The sequence below is a fragment of the Callionymus lyra genome, chromosome 2 (assembly GCF_982586985.1).
Source record: "Callionymus lyra chromosome 2, fCalLyr1.hap1.1, whole genome shotgun sequence".
NCBI lineage: Eukaryota > Metazoa > Chordata > Actinopteri > Syngnathiformes > Callionymidae > Callionymus > Callionymus lyra.
This window is the reverse complement of record NC_141819.1, coordinates 15033620-15055155: the sequence shown is the minus strand read 5'-3', so window position 1 is coordinate 15055155 and position 21536 is coordinate 15033620. Positions and strand designations below refer to the sequence as shown.

At 39.8% G+C, this 21536-nt stretch overlaps 1 protein-coding gene across 1 annotated transcript in view; it reads left to right on the top strand.

Moving 5' to 3' along the window:
• The window catches only part of rnf220b (ring finger protein 220b), a 37323-nt gene that overhangs the window by 7542 nt on the left and 8245 nt on the right, over window positions 1-21536 (top strand). Inside the window, exons 3-7 of the mRNA XM_087783670.1 lie at window positions 18487-18613; window positions 19136-19178; window positions 19249-19341; window positions 20497-20539; window positions 20835-20924. Of these exons, the coding sequence (XP_087639796.1) occupies window positions 18487-18613; window positions 19136-19178; window positions 19249-19341; window positions 20497-20539; window positions 20835-20924 (396 nt within the window). The remainder of the gene's footprint in view (window positions 1-18486; window positions 18614-19135; window positions 19179-19248; window positions 19342-20496; window positions 20540-20834; window positions 20925-21536) is intronic.

Here is a 21536-nt window from a genome sequence, read left to right as displayed (position 1 = left end):
CAGTGCTTCATCTCAGGCATTCCAGACATCATCCCCCTGTCCGGGCCGCCGGTGTCTTCCGTCTGTTGCAGTCCTCGCTTTTATCACGAAGGTCTGAGAGCGGCCGCTGCTATGACAGCTGTTCAAACAGCCTCGCTAACTTTTCAAAGGGCAGATGTTCCTCACTGGAGCGAGTCCTGCTTGTTTTCCACGGGGAGACTCTCGCGGGCCCCGGGTCGGGAGTTGTTTTCTTATTTTTTTTTTTTTCTTTAACCAGAAATAGTAGTTGGTGGCAAAAAACACATTGTCCAGATGTCGGCAGTGTGTGTGTTTATGCCTGCACGCATCTGAATATATGTGGGTGCCAGCGCGGAGCTGGTGTAACTGGCTCCAGATGTCTAAGGACGGCCATTTGCGCCCGTGAACCTGGGAGGACTGAGGCCGCGGAAACTCGGGAACCCCATCACCTGAAACGAGCGCCATGTTTAAAGGGAAGCCTGTTAAAAAAAAAGTTTGTAGCAAAAGTCGTAACGCTCCGCTGATTTACTCTTTTAATGGAAACAAGAAGTTCGACACACTTTTGAGGTGAAAAGAAATGTAAAGTGGAGGCAAAAATATATTTACTTTATGTTACGATACTTCTTTAAAATCGCCTTCAATTCTTATACTTATCAATTTAAAAAAGAAGTGTCAATATCATGACTAATGTCAGCCCGTCAAGTCATCTAAGAGCATTAAAATAGATTCAAAAAGACAAATTTAGCAGTAAATTACAGCTCGTCGATACTGTGGGTCGTGAACGGGGGGGTTCAGGGTTGAGCGGCTGCTTTGTAGTTGAGATCAGAATGTCAAGAATTGATTCCGAAAAAAGGAATTCAATGAAATGGAAAACGTGGATCCGTGTCTGTTGGATTAGAATAAATGCTAAAGTTTGCCTCAAACAATTAAAAAAGTAGCCTAACATAGGCTTTTACCGCACTTTAACTCAAATTAATTGACAATAATAATGTCGGCCATTATTGTTTCGACACAAACCACAACATCGGCGAACACTTATCTACCTTCGCTGCACATACATCTCAGCCGATGTGCAAACAAGCCTCGTCCTCGCTCTATGTTTTCCGCGCACCTGTCAGCGCCGGCGACCGGTATTGAGCGAGGCGTCCTGTTGAAAGACAGTGTTTACATCCCACTGGCAGACTGCGGGGGATCAATAACAGCCTCCCGACGTTCATGAATACACATATAGTATCGGGAGCGAGTTTGTTATTCCCAGGACGCCACGTGCGACACCCGCGTCAACAGCCTCGCTCTCCATATGCTCGCCGCCGCCGCCGTGATCCGGTTAAACAGGTTTACTAAATCATAGAGTGATGGAGCAATAATGAGGTTTGTTGTACCAGCAGATCTTTGAGGGAATATATCAATAAATGAGATTAATATGCCCTGATAACTCTACTACAAACTTGCTTTTTAGCATATTCATTAGTACACTACATATCTTATATACGTCAAGACGATATGGAATTTATTTGTATTTTTTTTAATTTTTACATAGTATTAAAAAAACCTTCCTTTTCATATATTGTTTACTGTAATTTGTCATTTTTCTATTTCATCCCCCTGTAGCAGCCATTTGAGACATGCATGTACTTTAAATAAAATATTTTAATGCAATAAAATGTCCTTAACTTAATATCATACATTATACATTTTTGGAATTTTGATTCTAATCTTCCAAAAGATACTGAGCATTAAATTTACCCTCTAAATAACTGCAGCTAGCACTGTTAGCAACTAGCTAAGCTAGCAAGTATAGCATTCATTTGAGAACATATATATATATAAAAAGTATGTGTAACGTGGTAGTAGGTTTAGGCCTTAAATACCCTATCACCAAAAGGAAAAATTTCTACAACTTTTTAAATCATTTAAAAAAACAAAAACACTGTTAAAACCTGTTAGAATTGGCGCCAAGTCTCAACGAAAATGGAAATTGAATTAATTTGTTGAGTTTCTGGAAGAGACTTAAATCCTATAAAACGATTCAAAGTAGTTTTTTTTTATATTAAATCTGTTTGTATATATACATACTTTTATATATATATATATATATATTTTTATATATATATTTTTATATATATAAAAAGTATATATATATACTTTTATATATGTATATATATATACTTTTATATATATATAAAAAGTATATATATATATACTTTTATATATGTATATATATATATACTTTTATATATATATAAAAAGTATATATATATATACTTTTATATATGTATATATATATATACTTTTATATATATATAAAAAGTATATATATATATACAAACAGTTTTCATATAAAAAAAAAAATATTTTGAAAAATCGTTTTATAGGATTTAAGTCTCTTCCAAAAACTCAACAAATTAATTCAATCTTTATATATATATATATATACACAAAGTAACTATATAGTTATATAAAGTTACTTTATATATCTATATATATACATACATATACATATATATATATATACAAACCTGTATTACTGTGTATATATATACAGTATATATTTTATGTTTCTTTACATTTTTGGATGAATAAATCCTAAACCGACTTAAAGTCCCTCGACCAGCTAGTCTGCTGAGTCACCACAGATCAACACGTGAGCGCCTCAAGTCAGTGAGTAAATATTGTTTGCCAGAAAAGCTTCTGTTGATCCAGATGATGTCACATCTGCCGCTCCTCCGCTGACCACACTGGTTGTCTTGTTCTGGTTTTCAAACAGTCGGGGCGGAAACATTTCAATATTAATGGTGGGTGTGTTTGATGTGAGCGCGCTCCGCGGTCGACTGTTGCCCCCCCGCTGGGATGCTAGTTTGTTCTCCTAATGTTCTCAAGTAAAAGGCAGCTTTCATCCCGGCGGGAGGGGAAACTCTTCCTCTGTCTTTTTCTGCTGGCATGTTAGAATCCGGGCCGACCGGGAGGAACTGTTTGGACTTTGGGGTGGTCCGGCTGCAGACGCTGCTGATTACTTTGAGGAAGAGGATAAGAACAGATTGTCGACTACTTTAACTCCTTAGATTTATGTCTTGCCTGCAAGTGTAAGAACTAGGTGTGTGTGTTTGTCATGTGATGTTGGACTTAGGCAGGAAACTTACTAACTTTTATGAAAGATTGTTTAAACATACATGTGTATTCAAGTATTTATTGTACTTATACAGCGTTTAAAATGTAAATGTAAGAGCCTGCGAAATGCTTTGAGCCTCAAAGAGTAATACTACGGTGACTCGTTGGGAAATACTAGGAAGTCCCTCAGAGTTTTAATATGGTGACTCCTGGAGTAATAGTATGGTGACTCGTGGAGTAATACTAAAAAGTCCATCAGACTTACACTACGATGAGTGCTGGAGTAATACTACATTGACTTGTGGAGTTATACTACGCTAACTCGTGGAGTAATAGTACTGTGAATCTTGGACTAATTCTAGGGAGTGTCTCAGAGTTATACTATGGTAACTTGCGTAGTTATACTACTGTAATTCCTGGAGTAATACTAAGAAGTCCCGCAGAGTTATACTACGGTGACTCCGAAGTAGTACCAAGGAGTCTTTTGAAGTTATACTACGGTGACTCATGGAGTTATACCCTGGTGACTCCTTGAGTAACTCTACGGTGACTCGGGGAGTAATACCACCGTATCATAGTCTTAAGAAATACGGTAAATGAAGTTATATGATTTATCTGTTATCGCAGTTTTGTCAGATAACTACTTAGAGGGCTTTGTTGTAATGGGATTAGGACGTGTTTGAATGGAGTAATTTGGGGGATTTTCTCAGAGTTATACTCCGGTAATTTCCAGACTACTACTAATGTGTCTCTGGGAGTTATACTATTGTGACATATTGAGTAATACCACGGTAACTCACGGAGTAATACTAAGTAGTCTCACAGAGTTATAGTACAAGTTGCGGAGAAACTCTACAGTGACATATCAATATTTTGACAGAAAAGTTTAACTCAGAAATTCGGTTCGAGGTCAGTAAGTAAAACCAGGTTAATACATAAGGTTTATAAGGCATGCTGTTGATTTTTGTCAAAATTAAAATATTTTATAGTCTCAAAATACTAATTATCGTTTTATCAGATAACTACTTGGAGGGCTTTGCTGCAATGGCAATAGGAGGTGTTTGAATGGAGACAGGAACCTACACAACTGCGATAGAAAGAGATCACCCGCCGTCTAACCGGCTACACGTCAGTGAGAAGCTTCGGTTACAAAAAACGGTAAACGCTGACACCTCTACTATCTAGCTGGACTAGTTGAGGATCCCCCCCCCCCGAAGTGTTTTTTCCCAGGAGCTCCCGGGCTAAGATCTCAGACAGGCGACCACACGGCTGGTGGGAGGCAGACAGGATCTCTATAAGTCTGGCAGGAGGTTTTTCTTTTTTAACAGTAGCAGGGGGATCCGAAAATGTTTCGTTTCTCCTTTTAGTGGCGTCCGACAGGTGCAGGACGGTCAGCTGTACGTCCCGCAGACACTCATTACATATCTTGTCTCGTCTCCATCTGCCTCGACACCACTCTTTTGTCGAGCGAGGAGCCTCAGGGTCGTTAAAAGCAACACAAAAAATATTTCCTCTCTCGCACCTGATCAACCTGCATCTGAGCCGCTCTCTGATCTCGCTTCAAAGACGTCCAACACGGTGTGTGTGTGAGACAAGCTTGATAGCGACACACACACATGTGTCCCTCCTGTCAAAGCCTTTGGAAAAAGATCAGTCAGGTACATACCGAGGTCGGCGGAGGTCAAACGCTCCGTTTAGACTTCGCCGCTAATGAGCGCGACAGACGGTCATCAGGGCGGCAGCTCGAGCGCCACAGCCACGCCACGCCGGGGCGTTTGCGTTCGCGTCGTCAAAGACCTTCAAGACCTCGTTACGGCGTGTCACTCGTCCCCGGCCTCAAAGCTCCAAGAAGGAGAAGCTGACGTGCCGTTGATGGTTTCACATCCTGAACGCAGCGACCGTCTTGATTTGTGTCTTCATACGGAGGATTTCTGTCAACTCGAACCGGCGTTCGACGCGCCCGAGAGCAGCCGCACGTATAGAACCATGTTAACGCCGACGTGTCGGAGTAAATCTCGTCGTCCGTACGGGACACATGAGACAACCGGGATCATCCGCGGAAGTACTTGCTGCGTAATTGGAACTTGGCGTTGTGTTTTCTGTCTGTGTGAGTGTGATGTTTGTCAACGTATAGATGTGAGTCTTTCTGCTGAACTGCTGCCATTTATTTTAAAAAATACAACAACGTGGAGAACAAGTAGGGCTGAGGTTCACTCTTAACATTTTAGATGCTGGTACTAACACAATACTTTCTCTTTAATACCAAAGATCAATACAGTAAATAATATCATGCATTTAAAAAACGTTTTTTCAGCTTTGGAAATTTCCACTACAGTTTTCTTACTGTAAAAATTACAATAAATAATTTTCAGTGTTTATACAGTACATATATAATTGTGTAAAAATAGCAAATGAGGTGAAAGTTTATAGAAAAGGGTCATTTTTTACATTTTTAAATAATTAATTTTTTTAATCTACGTACTATAGCCAAGCTGAAATGTCAACTAAATGCTACTAACGAAAAATACTCGTTCCTTTTGGTGAACAAGACTAAATAAACTAAACGCTCGTCACACAATGACAACATAAATACACATAAACCTTAAACCAAAAGTCGAAGCATGGTTTGAACCGAAGTTTATTATTAGAAGAACAAGACATGTATGATGAGCTGAAACACATTATTTTTCCACCTCAGGTATAAATCCTGATCATTAATATTGTTTTTATTGTTACAGTTTCGGTTTAATAGTAGAACGAGCAGATGATTCCTTCCTTACCACCCCATGACGGACAAGAGATGCTCTATTAACCCTTACTCTAACTAACCATTAGGAGGTGAGAGAATTGACAAGTTGGACACAAGATGACGCTCGGCTGTGAGACTTCGTTGAGCAGATTTATTTTTGTTAGCAAAGAAAAACATTGTTTCGTTCAAAATATTGATAGCAGAACCAGAAAAAAAAAATTTAGGTCATTTTCTGTAGTTTTTTTAAATGTCCAGTTTATATCTCTGACGTGCTTCTGTTTTTTTGTCATGAGCTGATACTATATTTCTTGAATATATTCAGTATTTTTGTTGAGAAAACAGGGGAGTTGTGTTCTTTCTTCGCCAGCTCAGATAATGAAGACCAAATGAGTGTTGCTGGTGCAAATATTCCGACGTCCGAGTCGTGCAGAATACAAATGTACTTAACAAACGACTCACATTTGCATGCTAAACATCATCGATCGAGTCAAACGCCCATCAGCGCTGCTGCTGCACCTTAGAGCCCCTAAAAAGGTCAAAGTTGACCACGATTGACCCCCTCACCCCGCTGTGCAGGGGTGTAAACACCCAACCAACCCACCCCCTGATTCTCCTCAGAGAGAGTCTGGGTCATAAATCAGGAACCTGATAATTGGTGCGGCAGTATATAACCTTTTACGTGTCATCTCGGCTCTTTATTATGGCGCTAATGAGCTGACGTTGGTTGGGATCTGCTAGCAAGAGCATGAAGCACCGAAAAAAACATAAATACACGGTAGCGGCCGGAGGGCTGACAGATGCTCAGCTGCTCACAGGAAGTGACTATGGTGAAGGAAATGCGCGTATGCTAACATTCCCCCGCACACACACACACACACACACACATGCATATGCAAACGCACAGTAGCTGGCAGGCTCAGCAGTGTCCATTACAGGCCAGCATTAGTATGGAGATTGTGCTAATTGTCCCCATAGACCACACAGGCGGGCGCTCGGCAGGCCCGCTGTGAGTCCCTGATGCTGAGTAAGAACCGCGGCCCGGGCGTCACACGTGCCTTTTGTCTGGGCCGTGACCCTATTAGTGTGATTACAAATCAATCACTGAATGATTATGGGAGGCATGCCGAGGTTTGTTTCAATGTAAATAACACCTTCTTTTTTTTTTTTCCCAAAGCAACACGACGTCTAATTAGGTTTCTCTCCGGTGAACACAGTTTCCAAGAGAAACATCTTCGTAATTAACTTTTGTTTAATTTCACCTGCGTTATTAAAGCGTTTTTCAGTATTAAATACTAGTTGTTTTTTTTATAGGATTTAACTCAACAAATAAATCAATTTTTTGTTGAAACTTGCTATAAATATAACAAGTTGTAAGTGTTTATTTTAATAAATTATTTACAATTGTTAGCTTGAAATATTACTTTAAAGTATTACCCCTTTTTCCTTTTTAAAGTTACCTTTTAGATTTTTAAATAAATATCAATAAGTTTAAAAGTTTGAATTATCATTATTATTGGGATGTTTTGCGATACAATGATAATAATTAAATAATAATCGGTTAGTTTAAAGACATTTAAACTTCATTACAATTAATATATTTGATTTAAAACTTCTTAAATATAATAACATCTGACATTTTATATATATTTTTTCAATTATTAAAAGCATCATGTTTAATTCAAAATAATCCTTAACTCTTAGGGTCTCAGGGTTCAAGATGACCCGGAGGCCGAAAAACAAATGTCCTTGTGGTATCCCTTGTTTTGTCTCTGAGTCAAATTCTGGCTTTGATCACTCATCTTGACCCAGAGACAACACAAGGGATACCACAAAGGCGTTTGTTTTTTGGCCTCCGGGTCACCTTGACCCTAAGATAACACATAGGGTTGACCATTTCTTTTAAACCCTTTTTTATTACATTTTTGGTAGGAATAATTCATATACATGGAAGGAATAATTCAGATACATGGATAGCAATCATTTAAAATTAAATCTGAGTAAAAATCGTTACACATTATAACAATAAATACATTTTAAGGCGCCATTGTGGATAATCAAGGACACCAAACATGAACATTTAGACCAGCAAACCACATTTAAACATCATTAAAACATTTGAAAAAAGCAACAATGAAGTCACGTCTTTGATCAAACTTTTTCGTCTGAAACTATATGATTTAAAGTAAAATAATGTTGTCATTTTGACGTCAACATTACTTTAAATAAACCTTTTTAAAAGTAAATAAAAAAGCGTGCGATGAGAACATAGAGTTTGTAATTTTCTTTAATCAATTGTGCTGGTGACGTCAAAGCGTCTTCTCAGGCCGGACAGTTTGACCCGGCGTCGTTGCCAAAGACCTTAAACCCGGAGTCTCCGATGTAACCACGGTGCTATGAATCCCAGATGAAAGCCAGAGAAGGGTTTTGGCAGCCGGTCAGAGGGAGGACTTTTGATCGGTCAAGTAGAGGAGATTGAACCCATGAGCAGCTCCCGAGTGACCCCAGTGGAGAAGAACAGAGAGCAGAAGATCTATGCCTGCTGGCTCTGCCCGAGGCCTCTTTGTTCCTGCGTGTTTGCTGACAAAGGAGGATCACACGGGCGTGTAGAGGGGGGTGGTCTGGGGGGCCGCGCTCACCACGGATACATGGCTGATACACAAGTGTGTAGACAGGCTTCACACGGATGTATATACGACTGCACTGTTTGTGGTCGTGCACCTGCGCGGGTCTTTATTTCCCCGGCTGATCCATTAACATGGCTTTAAATCAAGCGACGTAAAGTGTGACGATAAAGATCCTCGACTCAGACACAACATGGTCGTCTCCACCCAAACATGAATCCTCCGACACCAGCATGACCGTCACAGCACTTCACACAGTATCGGATCTTATCTTAGCTTTTTGACACTTCGAGTCTCATGTGGGCTTTTTTTTTTTTTTTTTTTTTTTGGTGGTCACATGACCCATATATGTGCCACTATTGAGTTTAAGTGCAGCTTTTTAGCCATTTACTCACCTGCGCTGCATGTGGGACAGGTGTGTGAGGGGGTCAGGGGGTCGGGGGGGAGATTATCAGTAATGTTTCTTAACCCCGGACACATTTGAAGATGTTATCACGAAAAACTGTTTTTGAAACAGTACTTAACTTCGCTATCTTTGAAGTACAATGACTTACAGTGAAGTAAAAATGTTATTCTCTGCAGTTCTGATCTAGAAAATCTCACCTGAAGGTGTCAGTATAGAGCACTGCAATGCACACGATAATGGGTCAGCTCCCGCAACATAACCAAGATGGCGGATGTGAAGTCACTTTTTATATGCTAAAGTTACTCGACTTGACAAGACACTGCAAGAATATGATGAGGTGATCAATTAATTATAATATGTTGTTTTTACAGTATACGTTGGTTTGAAACTGTCAATACTCAAAACATTTTTTCTAAAGAGTACCTTGCTGATACTGGATATTCATCTTTATAATATTATCACTTTTAGTGTTTTGTTGATGTTGCTTTAAGTTCATTCAAACTGTTAAATTATTGCGAATAAAATAATTTATGTTTCAATGTAATTGGAGAATCAAAGTACAAAGTACACTTTTACCAAGTACATGGAAAATTACTTCATGACAAGAATTTTTTTATTCTATTTTTTAACCAATCTTTTATTCATTTTCTTACGCTATATGTTCTTTTAAGAAACATTTATTTAATAAAAAGCATATGATGCTAAATGCTCGTCACCGTTTAACATGACTCTCCGTTGTGCTAACATGTATCTGACTACTACAAAGCAACTCAAACCCTTGTAAGAGTCAAGGTCTCAAACTGGTACTACTACTACTACTACTATTACTTTTTTTTCTTTTTTTTTTAGCTTAAACTGATAAGAGAATACAAAAAACAACAACAACTGTAAAGTTAAGTGAATGAACTGAATGCTACATTGCTAGCTTTGATTACTAACAATTGAAAAAGGCTGTGAAATTTTGCCTTTAGACGCTCAAATTTCAACTAAACTGCAAAACAATGGTATATAACATTACATTTAAGACAACAACATGTCAAATGCTTTGAATGATTGAATGCAGTATTTTTGCAGGCCATGTGTGAATGTCTAAAAATAGTAGAATTGTTTTCATAGAACGATCGTTAAGCTTCGCTCTCAGTAAACAGAAGAGGAAATGTTTTTTCTTCTCCTGCTTGCTTGATGGAGTCTGAATTAACCGCGCGTCTGTGTGATGGTGTCATTAGATCGCAGTGGGGGAAATTAAACAAGAGCTTATTGATGTGACGACAATGAAATCGTTGCCGAGGGGGCGTTCATTTGAGTTAATCACTGGTCCGACTAATAGTCTTAGTTTTACAGTCATTATGACTGAATCAAGATACACACACGGATCGTCTCGTACACAAACAACACAACTCGCCGTAGTCATTTTAGGACGAGAGTGTGGCTCGTCGGGATTATTAGTCTGGATGATTGACAGCTAAAGCAAGTCAATGTTCTTTTTTAACTATTGTCATGTGTCAACTTTGGAGCACAAACGTTAACACCTGCCGAGAGTGTGCACGGAGAATCTTTAGAAATATCCCAAATAAAAACACAAAATGGAAAATGTCGTCTGTCATTCAACACTTACTTACTAGATATTTATAACTATAGCTTGAGTTGTTGCTAGTGTCAACTGAGGTATCGTTTTTTTGTTGAACAATATTTCAAATGCTTAAAAAGTATGAAAACACACACCTGCTATTAATATTTATTCATTATTTCTTGGACTACACAGGCCTACACTTAATTAAGCAAAAGATCATTTGACTCAAGTAGTTGTTTTTTATGATATATACAGCATCAGATTTTGAATGATTGTACACAAGAAACTACACTCAAGCAAAAGATTTCAGAGAGAAAAAGAAATCACAAAAACTTTCTGGTTTCTTTGTATTGTGTGATTTGATGGTTGCTTTCTGTGAAGAGATCTTGAGTTTTTTTTCGAAAATTGCTTTTAAATAAAATGTATTATTATCCTTATAATTATTTATATCGCTTATCAATATAAAACAACACTGTATCTTATTTTAAATGTAATTTAAATAACTGTCAAATAATAATAAATTCTATTAACAATTAAAGCAGCTCAATGCGATTTTTAGTGTAGGTTAGCCCGACGGGAGACCACATTTCCCATGAGCACTTGCTAAACTTTGTTTTTGTACCGTAATTCGCCCCAAAAATGATATGCACAGCGTTTTATAAGTTTTGTTTTACAATTAAACCTTTGGCCACTACATGGCAGCAGTAATGACTTCTTGCCAGATTAAGGAACAATGAAATCTCGCGAGATCCTGGCGAAGACTGAGGACAGGAGGATACAGTGGACTCCATCCGCTGCTAAAGCTGATGTTTGGACATATTTTTGGTTTCAAATCAAAAGCAGTTACAACTTCGTCAAGAGTCATGCTGGTCTGTCAGGTAGTTGGAATTTATCGTAACGCCAGATTCCTGCCAATGCAATGACCTTTTCCTCTCTTCCCTACACTATCCCAGTCTAACTACAATGAGCCGTTCTGTAAAAAAAAAAACTAAAACACATATGGAAACCAAGAATGAAAGGACTTTTGAATATAACAACTCTCTCAAATCGTCGTACCGGGCCTGGTTGAAAGACTGAGGAAGCCTTTAAGTAGCCTCGCGTGACACTCGATACCCAAGGACAGTTCAACACCCATCCCTCCGACTCGCCTCCCCTCCCCCCTCCTCCCTGATCCGTAAGTCGCTATCAAAGATCATCGAGCCATGCATCTCAATGAGCGCCAGATTGATTGGCTGGACCGGAGCTCAGGCAGGGTTCGATCTTTGCCCTTGGGTCCAGCAAAAAGGGAAATAAAGTCACACGGACAGAGTCGCACGGCGATTCCAGTTCACTCTCCATCAACGCGATGATTGGACTCACAGATGCGGGGCCACGCCCGCACAAGATGGAGCAATCGTAGCGCCCGGAGGACGAGGGAAACTGGAGGGTTCGTGAGCTGATTGACCTGTGGTCGAAGAGGTTATGTCCATTGATCCGCCGAACCAGGTTGGAGAAGCTTTAGGCCCTGCGGGCGTTTCAGAATGAGTCCATTTGAGGTTTAGGATTCCTGTCCATTCCCACCAGGAGCTTTTTCATCATCCGATTCTCCCCGGACTTACAGCTGCCGCCTCCCCGCCGCTCGACATAATTCACCGCGCACTACAGAGGACAAAGGCCAATCGATGCTTCACAAGAGGTTGATACAGATCTTATTAGTCAATGAACGATCATTAGGGCTCTAACGAGGCATCGATCGGAGCCGAGGCCAGAGGTCGCCGCCATCGCCGCGAGTATCTTTAACACATTTAATACAATTGATCGCAGTAGGGGGGCATGGGGGGGGGTTGTTTTTTTTCTTCAATTGGATCGGACGGCCGGAGATCCGAGGTCACGCCGGGAGAGGAAGCCGAGCGTCTTGTCATGCGCCGACGCAATCCCGTAATTAATAAAAAGCAGATATGCAGAAGTCAAAGTGAGTGGACTTGTAAAGGCCTTTGAAAGTCGAGGAAATGACTCTGCTCATAGCAGATGTGTTACTACAGGGCCTATTATGTTGCTCATTAAATACCCAACCTCTCAATAGGCCATTATTTCCCCAATAAAAAACAAACGGCGGGCCTGCATACTTTTCCCTCCCCCTCCGCTTCAGAGGTTCGCCGTACCTCACAGACGGCAGAAAAAGCCTGACTAATATCCTGCATGCGATGCTTTAAATAGGAAGCAGGCTGTGGGACAGGGTGGGGTACAGGTGTGGCAGGAGCCAACCGCTTTTATAGCCTCCATCTCCTCTGAAAGTGTGCCAAGGACCTGCCTGCACAACAGAGCGTCGCAGCGTTCGCCGCCAAGCGTTAACTTCGCCCCCCCTCCCCAACCCCCCGAGATTTCTACTTGTTATATAGAGTCTGTGCTTGTTACGGCTTTATAGAGGGATTTCTGATGTGCTTAGAGAATTGTTTGATGATTGGGATAATGATGCCAGTCGGGGCTGACTCGACTGGCACTTTATTGTCAGGGAGCAGCAGACGCAAATAAGATCCATCTCCCGCCGAGATCTGCAACTTTCTTTGCACCCTTTATTTGATCTTGGGGTGATCAACAGCAAAACACTGTTGGTAACATTTGTATGTGTTCAAATCTAAGGGATGAATCCGACCATGCTTTATTTGAACATTGGGATTCCTTGCTTAAACTTTGAGTTGGAGTTCATTTTCTATGTTCTATCTTCGTTTTAATGTAGCGACTGGAGCTCAGTCGTCTTCATCTTCGTCCAAGAAGTCACTTAAAAACATTCAAATACCTCCATACTGCTCGGCTATAACGTCCATCTTGTATTGAACAAGTCTATATAGTTTAAGTTTGTTTGTGGCTGACAGAGTTTTCCCAGTGTAGACAGTAGACGTGTATTATTCACATCTAATGCACTAAAATAATCCACACATGGTTATGATAAATGATTTCAACTAGTTTTAGTTCGAAGTGTATTTTTGCCCAACAGTTTATTACACATTCTTGTGTCCAAAAAGACACTTAAAAACATCCAAATACCTCCATACTGCTCGTCTGTAACGTCCATCTTGTATTGAAGCCTCGACATGAGGAATCCTTTTTTGTTTTATTTCTTCATTGTAAGTGTTTACATATGGATTTTGTATTATATTGTACATGTATTCTGTTTTTTAAATGTATTTTATTGCCTTCTCACATCATGGCAAGGAGACTACAGATGAAAACTAGCCTTTTAAGTAATTCTGGCTTTTTTAACCATGTGTTTTATTATGAAATTGCACTGTCCCCTTTAAATAAACTAATGATAATAATAATAAGTGTGTTTATAGCGGCAGCTCAAGGTTTCTCAGCTGCTGACGGAAGTCTTTCCTCATGAAACATATTGCAAATGTCAGTGCGCAAGATTAAGACGATGGCCTAGAAGCGTCTGTTAAAAACAAGCTTAAAATATATACTTGTTTAAGTTTATTCGGAACAATTCTTCTTGTCAAGGCTTCAATACAAAAGGGACGTTACAGACGAGCAGTATGGAGGTATTTGGATGTTTTTTAAGTGTCTTTTTGGACAAATGTGAAGACGAAAACAACTGACACCAGTCGCTACATTAAAATGAACAAACATTTTGGACTATAACTCTTAAAAGGAACATATTACTGCGAAAATAATTAGGTTATTAATGAGTAACACAAAAAAACAATCCAAATAATAACTATAATAAAGTCAATAGTGTGATCTGGTCCTCATCTACCCTAAAATGGGTATCATTAGATCTTAACCAGTAACAAAGTCCACTTACTTTTGAAACTGAGCCTAATGGTTCCCTAAACTATTGGCATTTAACCACTTGATATTATATCGCTGGCTCTCCCTTGTTATAACAAACTCAAAGCAGAATCAGGTTTTCTCATTTCCCATATCTCGAAAAAGATATCCCGCATGAAAGCATTTTAACACACTCTAAATTTCACCATTACATTAAAAAATAATTTTAAGCCAGTTTCTCTGCTGTGTTTTCTGTACAATGACAATATAAGAAAGTCTAAAGTACTTTAAATGAGTGGAAACGCCGTCTCTGACCCACTTTTTTTTTTTTTTTACGGTGTCTTATGTCTATTGTGAAAAAGTTTTCAGGATAAATCAAATTAGTTTTATCGCTAAAATAATTATTTTCCTTCAGGGAAACTACAACCAAATACAGAATTGTGAAAAGTTTTTTTTTTTAGCTGAATCAGAATAACCCCCCCAAAAAATTGAGAACATTAACTCATCTGAGATTTCAGTTTTGTGGAAAAGTCTTCTTCTCAAGCTTCATGTCTCCTGCCATTCAACATCATCCAGCTGCCCTCATGTCAATCAGAATTATCCCACGTCCACATATGTGTCACCGGGGGGGATGTTTGTCACCACGTCTCCCCCTGCAGAATAGCCTTTTCATGCCCCGGCATAATGTCAGCAGGTGACATCCAGGCCTGATGTGATGTGGCATTCACTAAAGGTCACGTTAAGCATCTCTGCTCCATCTGCATCAGCGGAACTGGCAGCCGTCATATGGGCGCTGGCATCGGCCATTACCCGCCGCCCCCGGGGGTGGGGGGGATGCTGTGTTTTGAGGATTGGTTGAAGAGGATTTAGATCTTTGTGCTGAAGGGGCAACAAGTGAACCCTGCAGAGCGGAGGAACAACAAAAGCTGAAGGTGAATGACGATGATATCTTGTTTTGGTTCACAAGGCTGATCTTGAACCGAGTGACGCACCAGACTCTTCTTTGCCGAATCTTAGGGATAAAAAGAGGACGTGTTCAGGAATGTTTGCATTTGTTCGCTCAAATGTTGGCTAAATAATAAAGCTCTACACAGGACTTATTGGTACTTAATGACTATACAAGTTCATACCCTTTGTTAAAGCAGGATAAATAGTTTTAATTGATGTATTGTTACAGTTTAAAGTGATAGTTCACCCAAAATTCAAACTTCACTCATTTCTACTCACCCTCATGTCGACTAAGGGTTAGGATTGCTTTCAGAGTAATATGTTCCTTTTTAGAGTTATAGGGAAAATGTTTTTTCATTTTAATGGAGCGACTGGAGTTTAGTTGCCTTCATCTTCTTCTTTGTCTAAAAAACATACAAATACATCCATACCTCTCATCTGTAACGTCCCTCTTTTATTGAAGTAGTAATTTTTCCGAAAAAACTTAAACAAGTTTATATTTAAAGCTTGGTTTTAGCGGATGCTACTAGGTAAGTTGCTAGTTCAACGTGCTACACAGACAGGAAGTATTTCGGGAAAACATCTCAAGCGCTTTCAGTTTAGACAGTAGATTAGAAACGCTTGTGAAATTTACCCGGAGTACTTCCTGTCTGTGTAGGATGTTGGCCTAGCAAGTGCTGCTACAAACAATCTTAAAATATGGACGACTAAGGGTTGGGATTATTTGTTCCTTTTTAGAGTTATAGACAAAAATGTTGATTTTAATGTAGCGACTGGAGCTCAGTTGTCTTTATCTTTGTCCAAAAAGACACTTTAAAACATCCAAATACCTCCATACTGCTCGTCTGTAACGTCATACTTTCGGGGAACAATTCTTCATGTCGAGGCTTCAATGCAAGAGGGACGTTACAGACGAGCAGTACGGAGGTATTTGGATGTTTTTAAGTCCCAACTACTCCCAACTCTTAGTCGACATGAGGGTGACTGGAAAACGAGAGAATTTTGGTTGAACTTTGGCTCCAAAAAATCTAAATCAAGCGGCGTTCTCTGTGAGTTTCAAACGTCTAAATGTAGCGATAAAAACCGTGACAACGGTCTGACGGTGGGAGAGGGGGGGCGAGAGCGAGGAGACAAAAGAACAAAACAGGACACAGAGAGACCCTAAATACATCAGGAGATGGGCCAGTCAACCTTAGCATAGCTGAACCAGAGAGGGCCAAACCATCCAAGGCAGTTGCCGTAGTGAGGGAGCAGTTAACAGGCCCCCATAGGCAGGTTTTACAGACCCCTGTTGTGTGTCTGAGACCCCCCAGGCTGAAGAAGCGCTGAGTCTGACTAACACTGACAGGCTTTATGTGCGCAGGAGGCGGAGACGGAGATGTGTAAAAAAAAAAAGAAAAAGTGAACCAAACGCTTACGAGAGCAACAGTCCGGCCTCGGAGACAACATGCAAACACACACACTTATCTCGAGTACAAAAATGCCAGTCACATCATTAAATGTTTGTGTGGACAAGGGGTGTGTGCGTGTGGGATGGATGAGGCTTATCCCAAAAAAAAAGGTGGACCAATAAAACACCTGGAAATCAAATCCCGGCGCTCTTATCGCGGCGCCATTCAGAGACGTTATCTGTCCAGGTAATGTGGTTATAAATTCAATTTCAGCCCAGAGATTTCATTGTTTACTGATGCCTGCATGTTCCGGGCGCGGGAGCGCAGAAAGCCCGGAACGTTCGATGCATGTCAGGAAAAGTCATTTAGGCGACGGTGAGGAGATGCAAAAAGGGCTTGAGAGAGGAGGGAGGTGGAAGTGATGGGGGGGGGGAGGGACAGGACACCTGACTCCACTTTCCCATTTTTCAATCCCTTGTTAAGGGTCACTTGCCTTTAACTGGAATCTTCCAAAGCGTCACATAGAGACTTTTTTTTTTTTTTTTACCCATGATTCCAAATAAAACAACAAGTCGTTTGTCTGCCAGCGAGACGTTGAGTTTCCAGCCTTCGTGACGAGGCCACGAGTGATTGACTGCCTTCACGAGTAAACCACCACATGTTGTTGGTAAAAGGGTTGATGTAGTCCAGGTCCTCTGGACTCCACCTGGCCGCTCACGGTACTTTCCATTAGTGGAGCCCAGTGGACCTGGAGCCGTCCTGCAGGGTAATGTTCCTGTTGACGGCCGGTGATGTCAGCGTGCAGGTGTTCGAGAGGAAGGATCTTTTTTTTCTTTGTTAAAACAGTTTATAGTAACAACCTGATACATTATCTTCTCACTGTAATGACGTGTCAGTGTGTAAAACTTCTCTCTTTTCCATCAAAGTTGTAAATGATCACTGTTTATATATTCTACTTATATACCAAATATTTGACAATTTACTGCCACAGAATGAGACACATCAAGTACATGAGGTTCAGTATTTGTCGAATTGAGAGGCTCTTTCCAAAATGATACATACTTGAAAACAGTTTTTAAATCAAAATCAAGGAAATATTCTGCTTATTTCAGGTGGGAAATGACTTAGTAAAGTGTTTTTTGGGGTTACTGCTATGAGTAAAAAAAAAAATCCCCCAAAAAACACAACAGAGCAGAGAAGCAGATGAAGTGCAAGAATGCTCCTCCCATGATGCAACACTAATAGACTCAGGGACTTATTCATTCCTTGTGCTATTAGATGTTTTAATTCTGAGTTTTGGGGCAGGAGTGAAGTGAAAAGATGATTCTATTCTATGTTAATCTTTGTATCCTTTTCTTTGTGTTATTTCTTTTGATATACAGTATGTTCTTCATATTTGCAGTTAGTTATTTTTATTTGAACTTTGTTCTTGTTATAGATTTTATGAATATATCGTATGCTGTAAACTGGAAACCCAATTTCCTATCTAATCGAATCCATCCATCCATCCATCCATCCATCCATCCATCCATCCATCCATCCATCCATCCATCCATCCATCCATCCATCCATCCATCCATCCATCCATCCATCCATCCATCCATCCATCCATCCATCCATCCATCCATCCATCCATCCATCCATCCATCCATCCATCCATCCATCCATCCATCCATCCATCCATCCATCCATCCATCCATCCATCCATCCATCCATCCATCCATCCATCCATCCATCCATCCATCCATCCATCCATCCATCCATCCATCCATCCATCCATCCATCCATCCATCCATCCATCCATCCATCCATCCATCTATTGTTTTCTGTTTTTACAACATACATGTAAAAAGGGTTGAATTGTAGTAAAAAGTTTGTTCTCTTTGTGTGATTTTATTTGCGACTAAACAGGAAACACGATTCTATTCTCAAGTATCTTCTCCCTGCAGGTAAAGTCAAGGTTCTGTACGACTCCCAGGCCCCGGTGTGCCCGGTGTGTCAGACGCTGCTGAGACCCGGTGAACTGCAGGACCACATGGAGCAGGAGTTAAACAAACTCAGCCAGCTTCAGATCAAGTACGTCTTTCAACATGTCTGTCGATTTCCAGGAGCGACGAGTCACGTCGTCTGAGCCTCCTCCGGTGTCGTCTTCCGTCCTCCGTCTTCCCCGTCACCTCCGCGCCGTGTTTACAAGCCGCCTCGTTGTCCCGAACATATTTCATATTAGGTCCTCCGCCTGGAGGCGACAAATCATACAGCGAGCTAGATAATGTCCTGCTAATGGCCTGTGTGAGCCACTCTCGCACACAAATAAACACACACACAGAAATAGACACGCACATTACGTGCTGCTAAGAACAGAAGAATGATTCCTCCAATAAAGACATTACACTCCAAATCTGCTTAACGAACGCTCGGCCGACGGTAATGCTTTCAAATTGTACTTGGCCCAGGGGGACAGTGGTCTTGGACCCGTGTGTGTTTGTGTGCCACGAGATGTCGTTTCACAAAACCCACACACATTATTGACATGACCACGTTTGAATATTTGTTTGTGCGAAATAACATGTTTTCTAACATGGGCTGGTCTCTCTGCAGCATCAACCCAGTGCAGCACGACCTCCTCATGAGGACGTCCAAGGTAGAAACACTTTGTTGTGTTGCTTTGTTCTTGGATTCACTTCTTTTTTTTTTGCTTCTTCTCTATCTAGTCTCTTTCATTATCCCTGCATATCAAGCGTGAAGGAGCTTGTCCGGCTTCTCCGCTCCGGCCGGCCGATGACACACACTCGGACAGATACCAGGTCAGTTCATAACCCGAGAGGCTGAAGAGCATCAAGAACACAAAACAAACAACGCAGTTTAATAATCGTGTTTCAACGACAACTAATGTCACAACAACAACTGACTCACTCCCATGTTTCAAATGTTGATGTCTTTCTCTCCAAGATGCAGTAAGTCTGTCATCATGACCATGTTTTCAACTTATTACTTTATAAAGTTCGTCTAAAATCTGGGCGAACGAGAGGTTACGAGAGCGTAGTCCATTATGACGTATTAAGAATGGCTTCAGTTCTACTCCAGCCAGCTGTAATTACGCCCCGCTTTGTTTATACAACGAGTGCCTTGGAGGTGGAGATTATGGTATAAATAAAAGTGGATTTTTGTTCAATACAGAAATCAGTTTCTATCAATATTGGAAATTAACTAAATGTAAGTAGCATCATAAAAACACACAGGCTGGTCTTTGGGAGTGCATGGTTTATGTTTATAATTATTTTATCATATATTATTATTTTTATTGTAATATATTCCACAAATTAATGATGGTTTTAATTTATTTTAATTGTTTGTAGTTTCTTTTTTCAAGTTGGTTATTATCTGTTTTATTTTACCTTATCTCTTAAAATCAAGAAACATTAACACATTAAAAAAAACGTAAAATCCTGACCAGATTAATTTGGTCTTATGCTTGTGGCCCAGATGAAAGTTTGAATGCATTAAGTTGTCTCAAAAGTCAAATAATCAGATCAAAACTGCTCCTAAAAATCGAGGTTTTGATCCATGAGAATGTCATTAACTTTTTTTTAATGTGACAAAAGTAACATTTTCAGCAATAAAACACAAAAAGTTAAATAACACAACGATGTTTGCAATGAACATTTAGATTTATTTAGATATTAATTCAACTAAATCAGTTTTTTTAAGATAAATGAGAATAAATCAAAATGTGTGATCGTTCTCTTGTATTAAATCAAAAGCTCACTTTTATTATAGAACAAAATATTTGACATAGTTAAAAAAAATGCTACTTAAAAGTCTGCTACAGCGATTGAATAGTTTTGCGCTCTAATGAGGGCTAAGAATTCAGCTTGTATTGTATTTGGTAGAATTTACTGTAAAAAGTCTCTGTCCTGCTTTTTAAAAAAGGATGTTTCAACGTGTGTTTCTCTGTGCAGACGTTTCTTCGTGTGCGAGCGAACAGACACACTCGACTGAACGGTACGTTGACTTGTGTTTCACTGCTGCTGACTCAGTCTGTCGTTAAAACGCCTTTAAAAGTGAAAAAAAAGAGAGTTTCTCAATAATCCGGGAGACTATTGTTAACACAGTCAGTGTGTGTGTGTGTGTGTGTGTGTGTGTGTGTGTGTGTGTGTCACACCGCCCCCACGTCCTCCTCGCTTGCTCAGATAGTTTCCCGCTTTTTTTTCTCCCCACATCATCTCCAGCGGCCTAGCGCCCACACGAGCAGAGGAGCTATTAACCTTTCAACTCTGACCTCTTGATATGTTAACAGTTGATGACCTCTGCTGGTGCAGGTGCTACGTCAAATCTGGCCCATTACGTCCCCACAGCGCAGGAGCCCACCTAGACTGCACACAAGCGGGTAAGAGACCAGAAAAAAAACATTTAATAATGTTTTAATAGTCAGAAAAATCATCATCAACATCTTTTTAAATAGTTTTATTCAAAAAAAGTTAAAGAGTTTTCATTTAATTGACGTGTTTTTCAACATAAACCTTTGACTGTAATTCTTAGGGAAGGTCTGGTGAAGCTTCATGAAACAGTGTCATTATTATCAGAGTCCACTAGATGGCGGTCTCTGCACTAATTTCCTTCAACTGTTTTAATTACAAAAAAGCTCATTTTTAAACGGATGGCGCCACCTACTGACATGACACTGTTTCATGAAGCTTCATCAGACCATAACTAGTGATTCTGATGCCCTTACACCTCATGAGTTATGTGTTTTAAAACATATATATTTTATTATTTTCATGGTTTATTTATCTTTTCTTTGTGAGAATTTCTTATACCTTAAAAAATGTATTTATTATATTTTCATATTAAGTGCATATATTTATTTTGTGATTTATATTTAAATAAAACTGTGAATTTAATCAGATTTCATTAGAAATCACGTTCATAAAAAAAGAAATCACCTAAACATCATTAAATAATGTTTAAATATTCAGAATATTCTCATGAAGACATATTT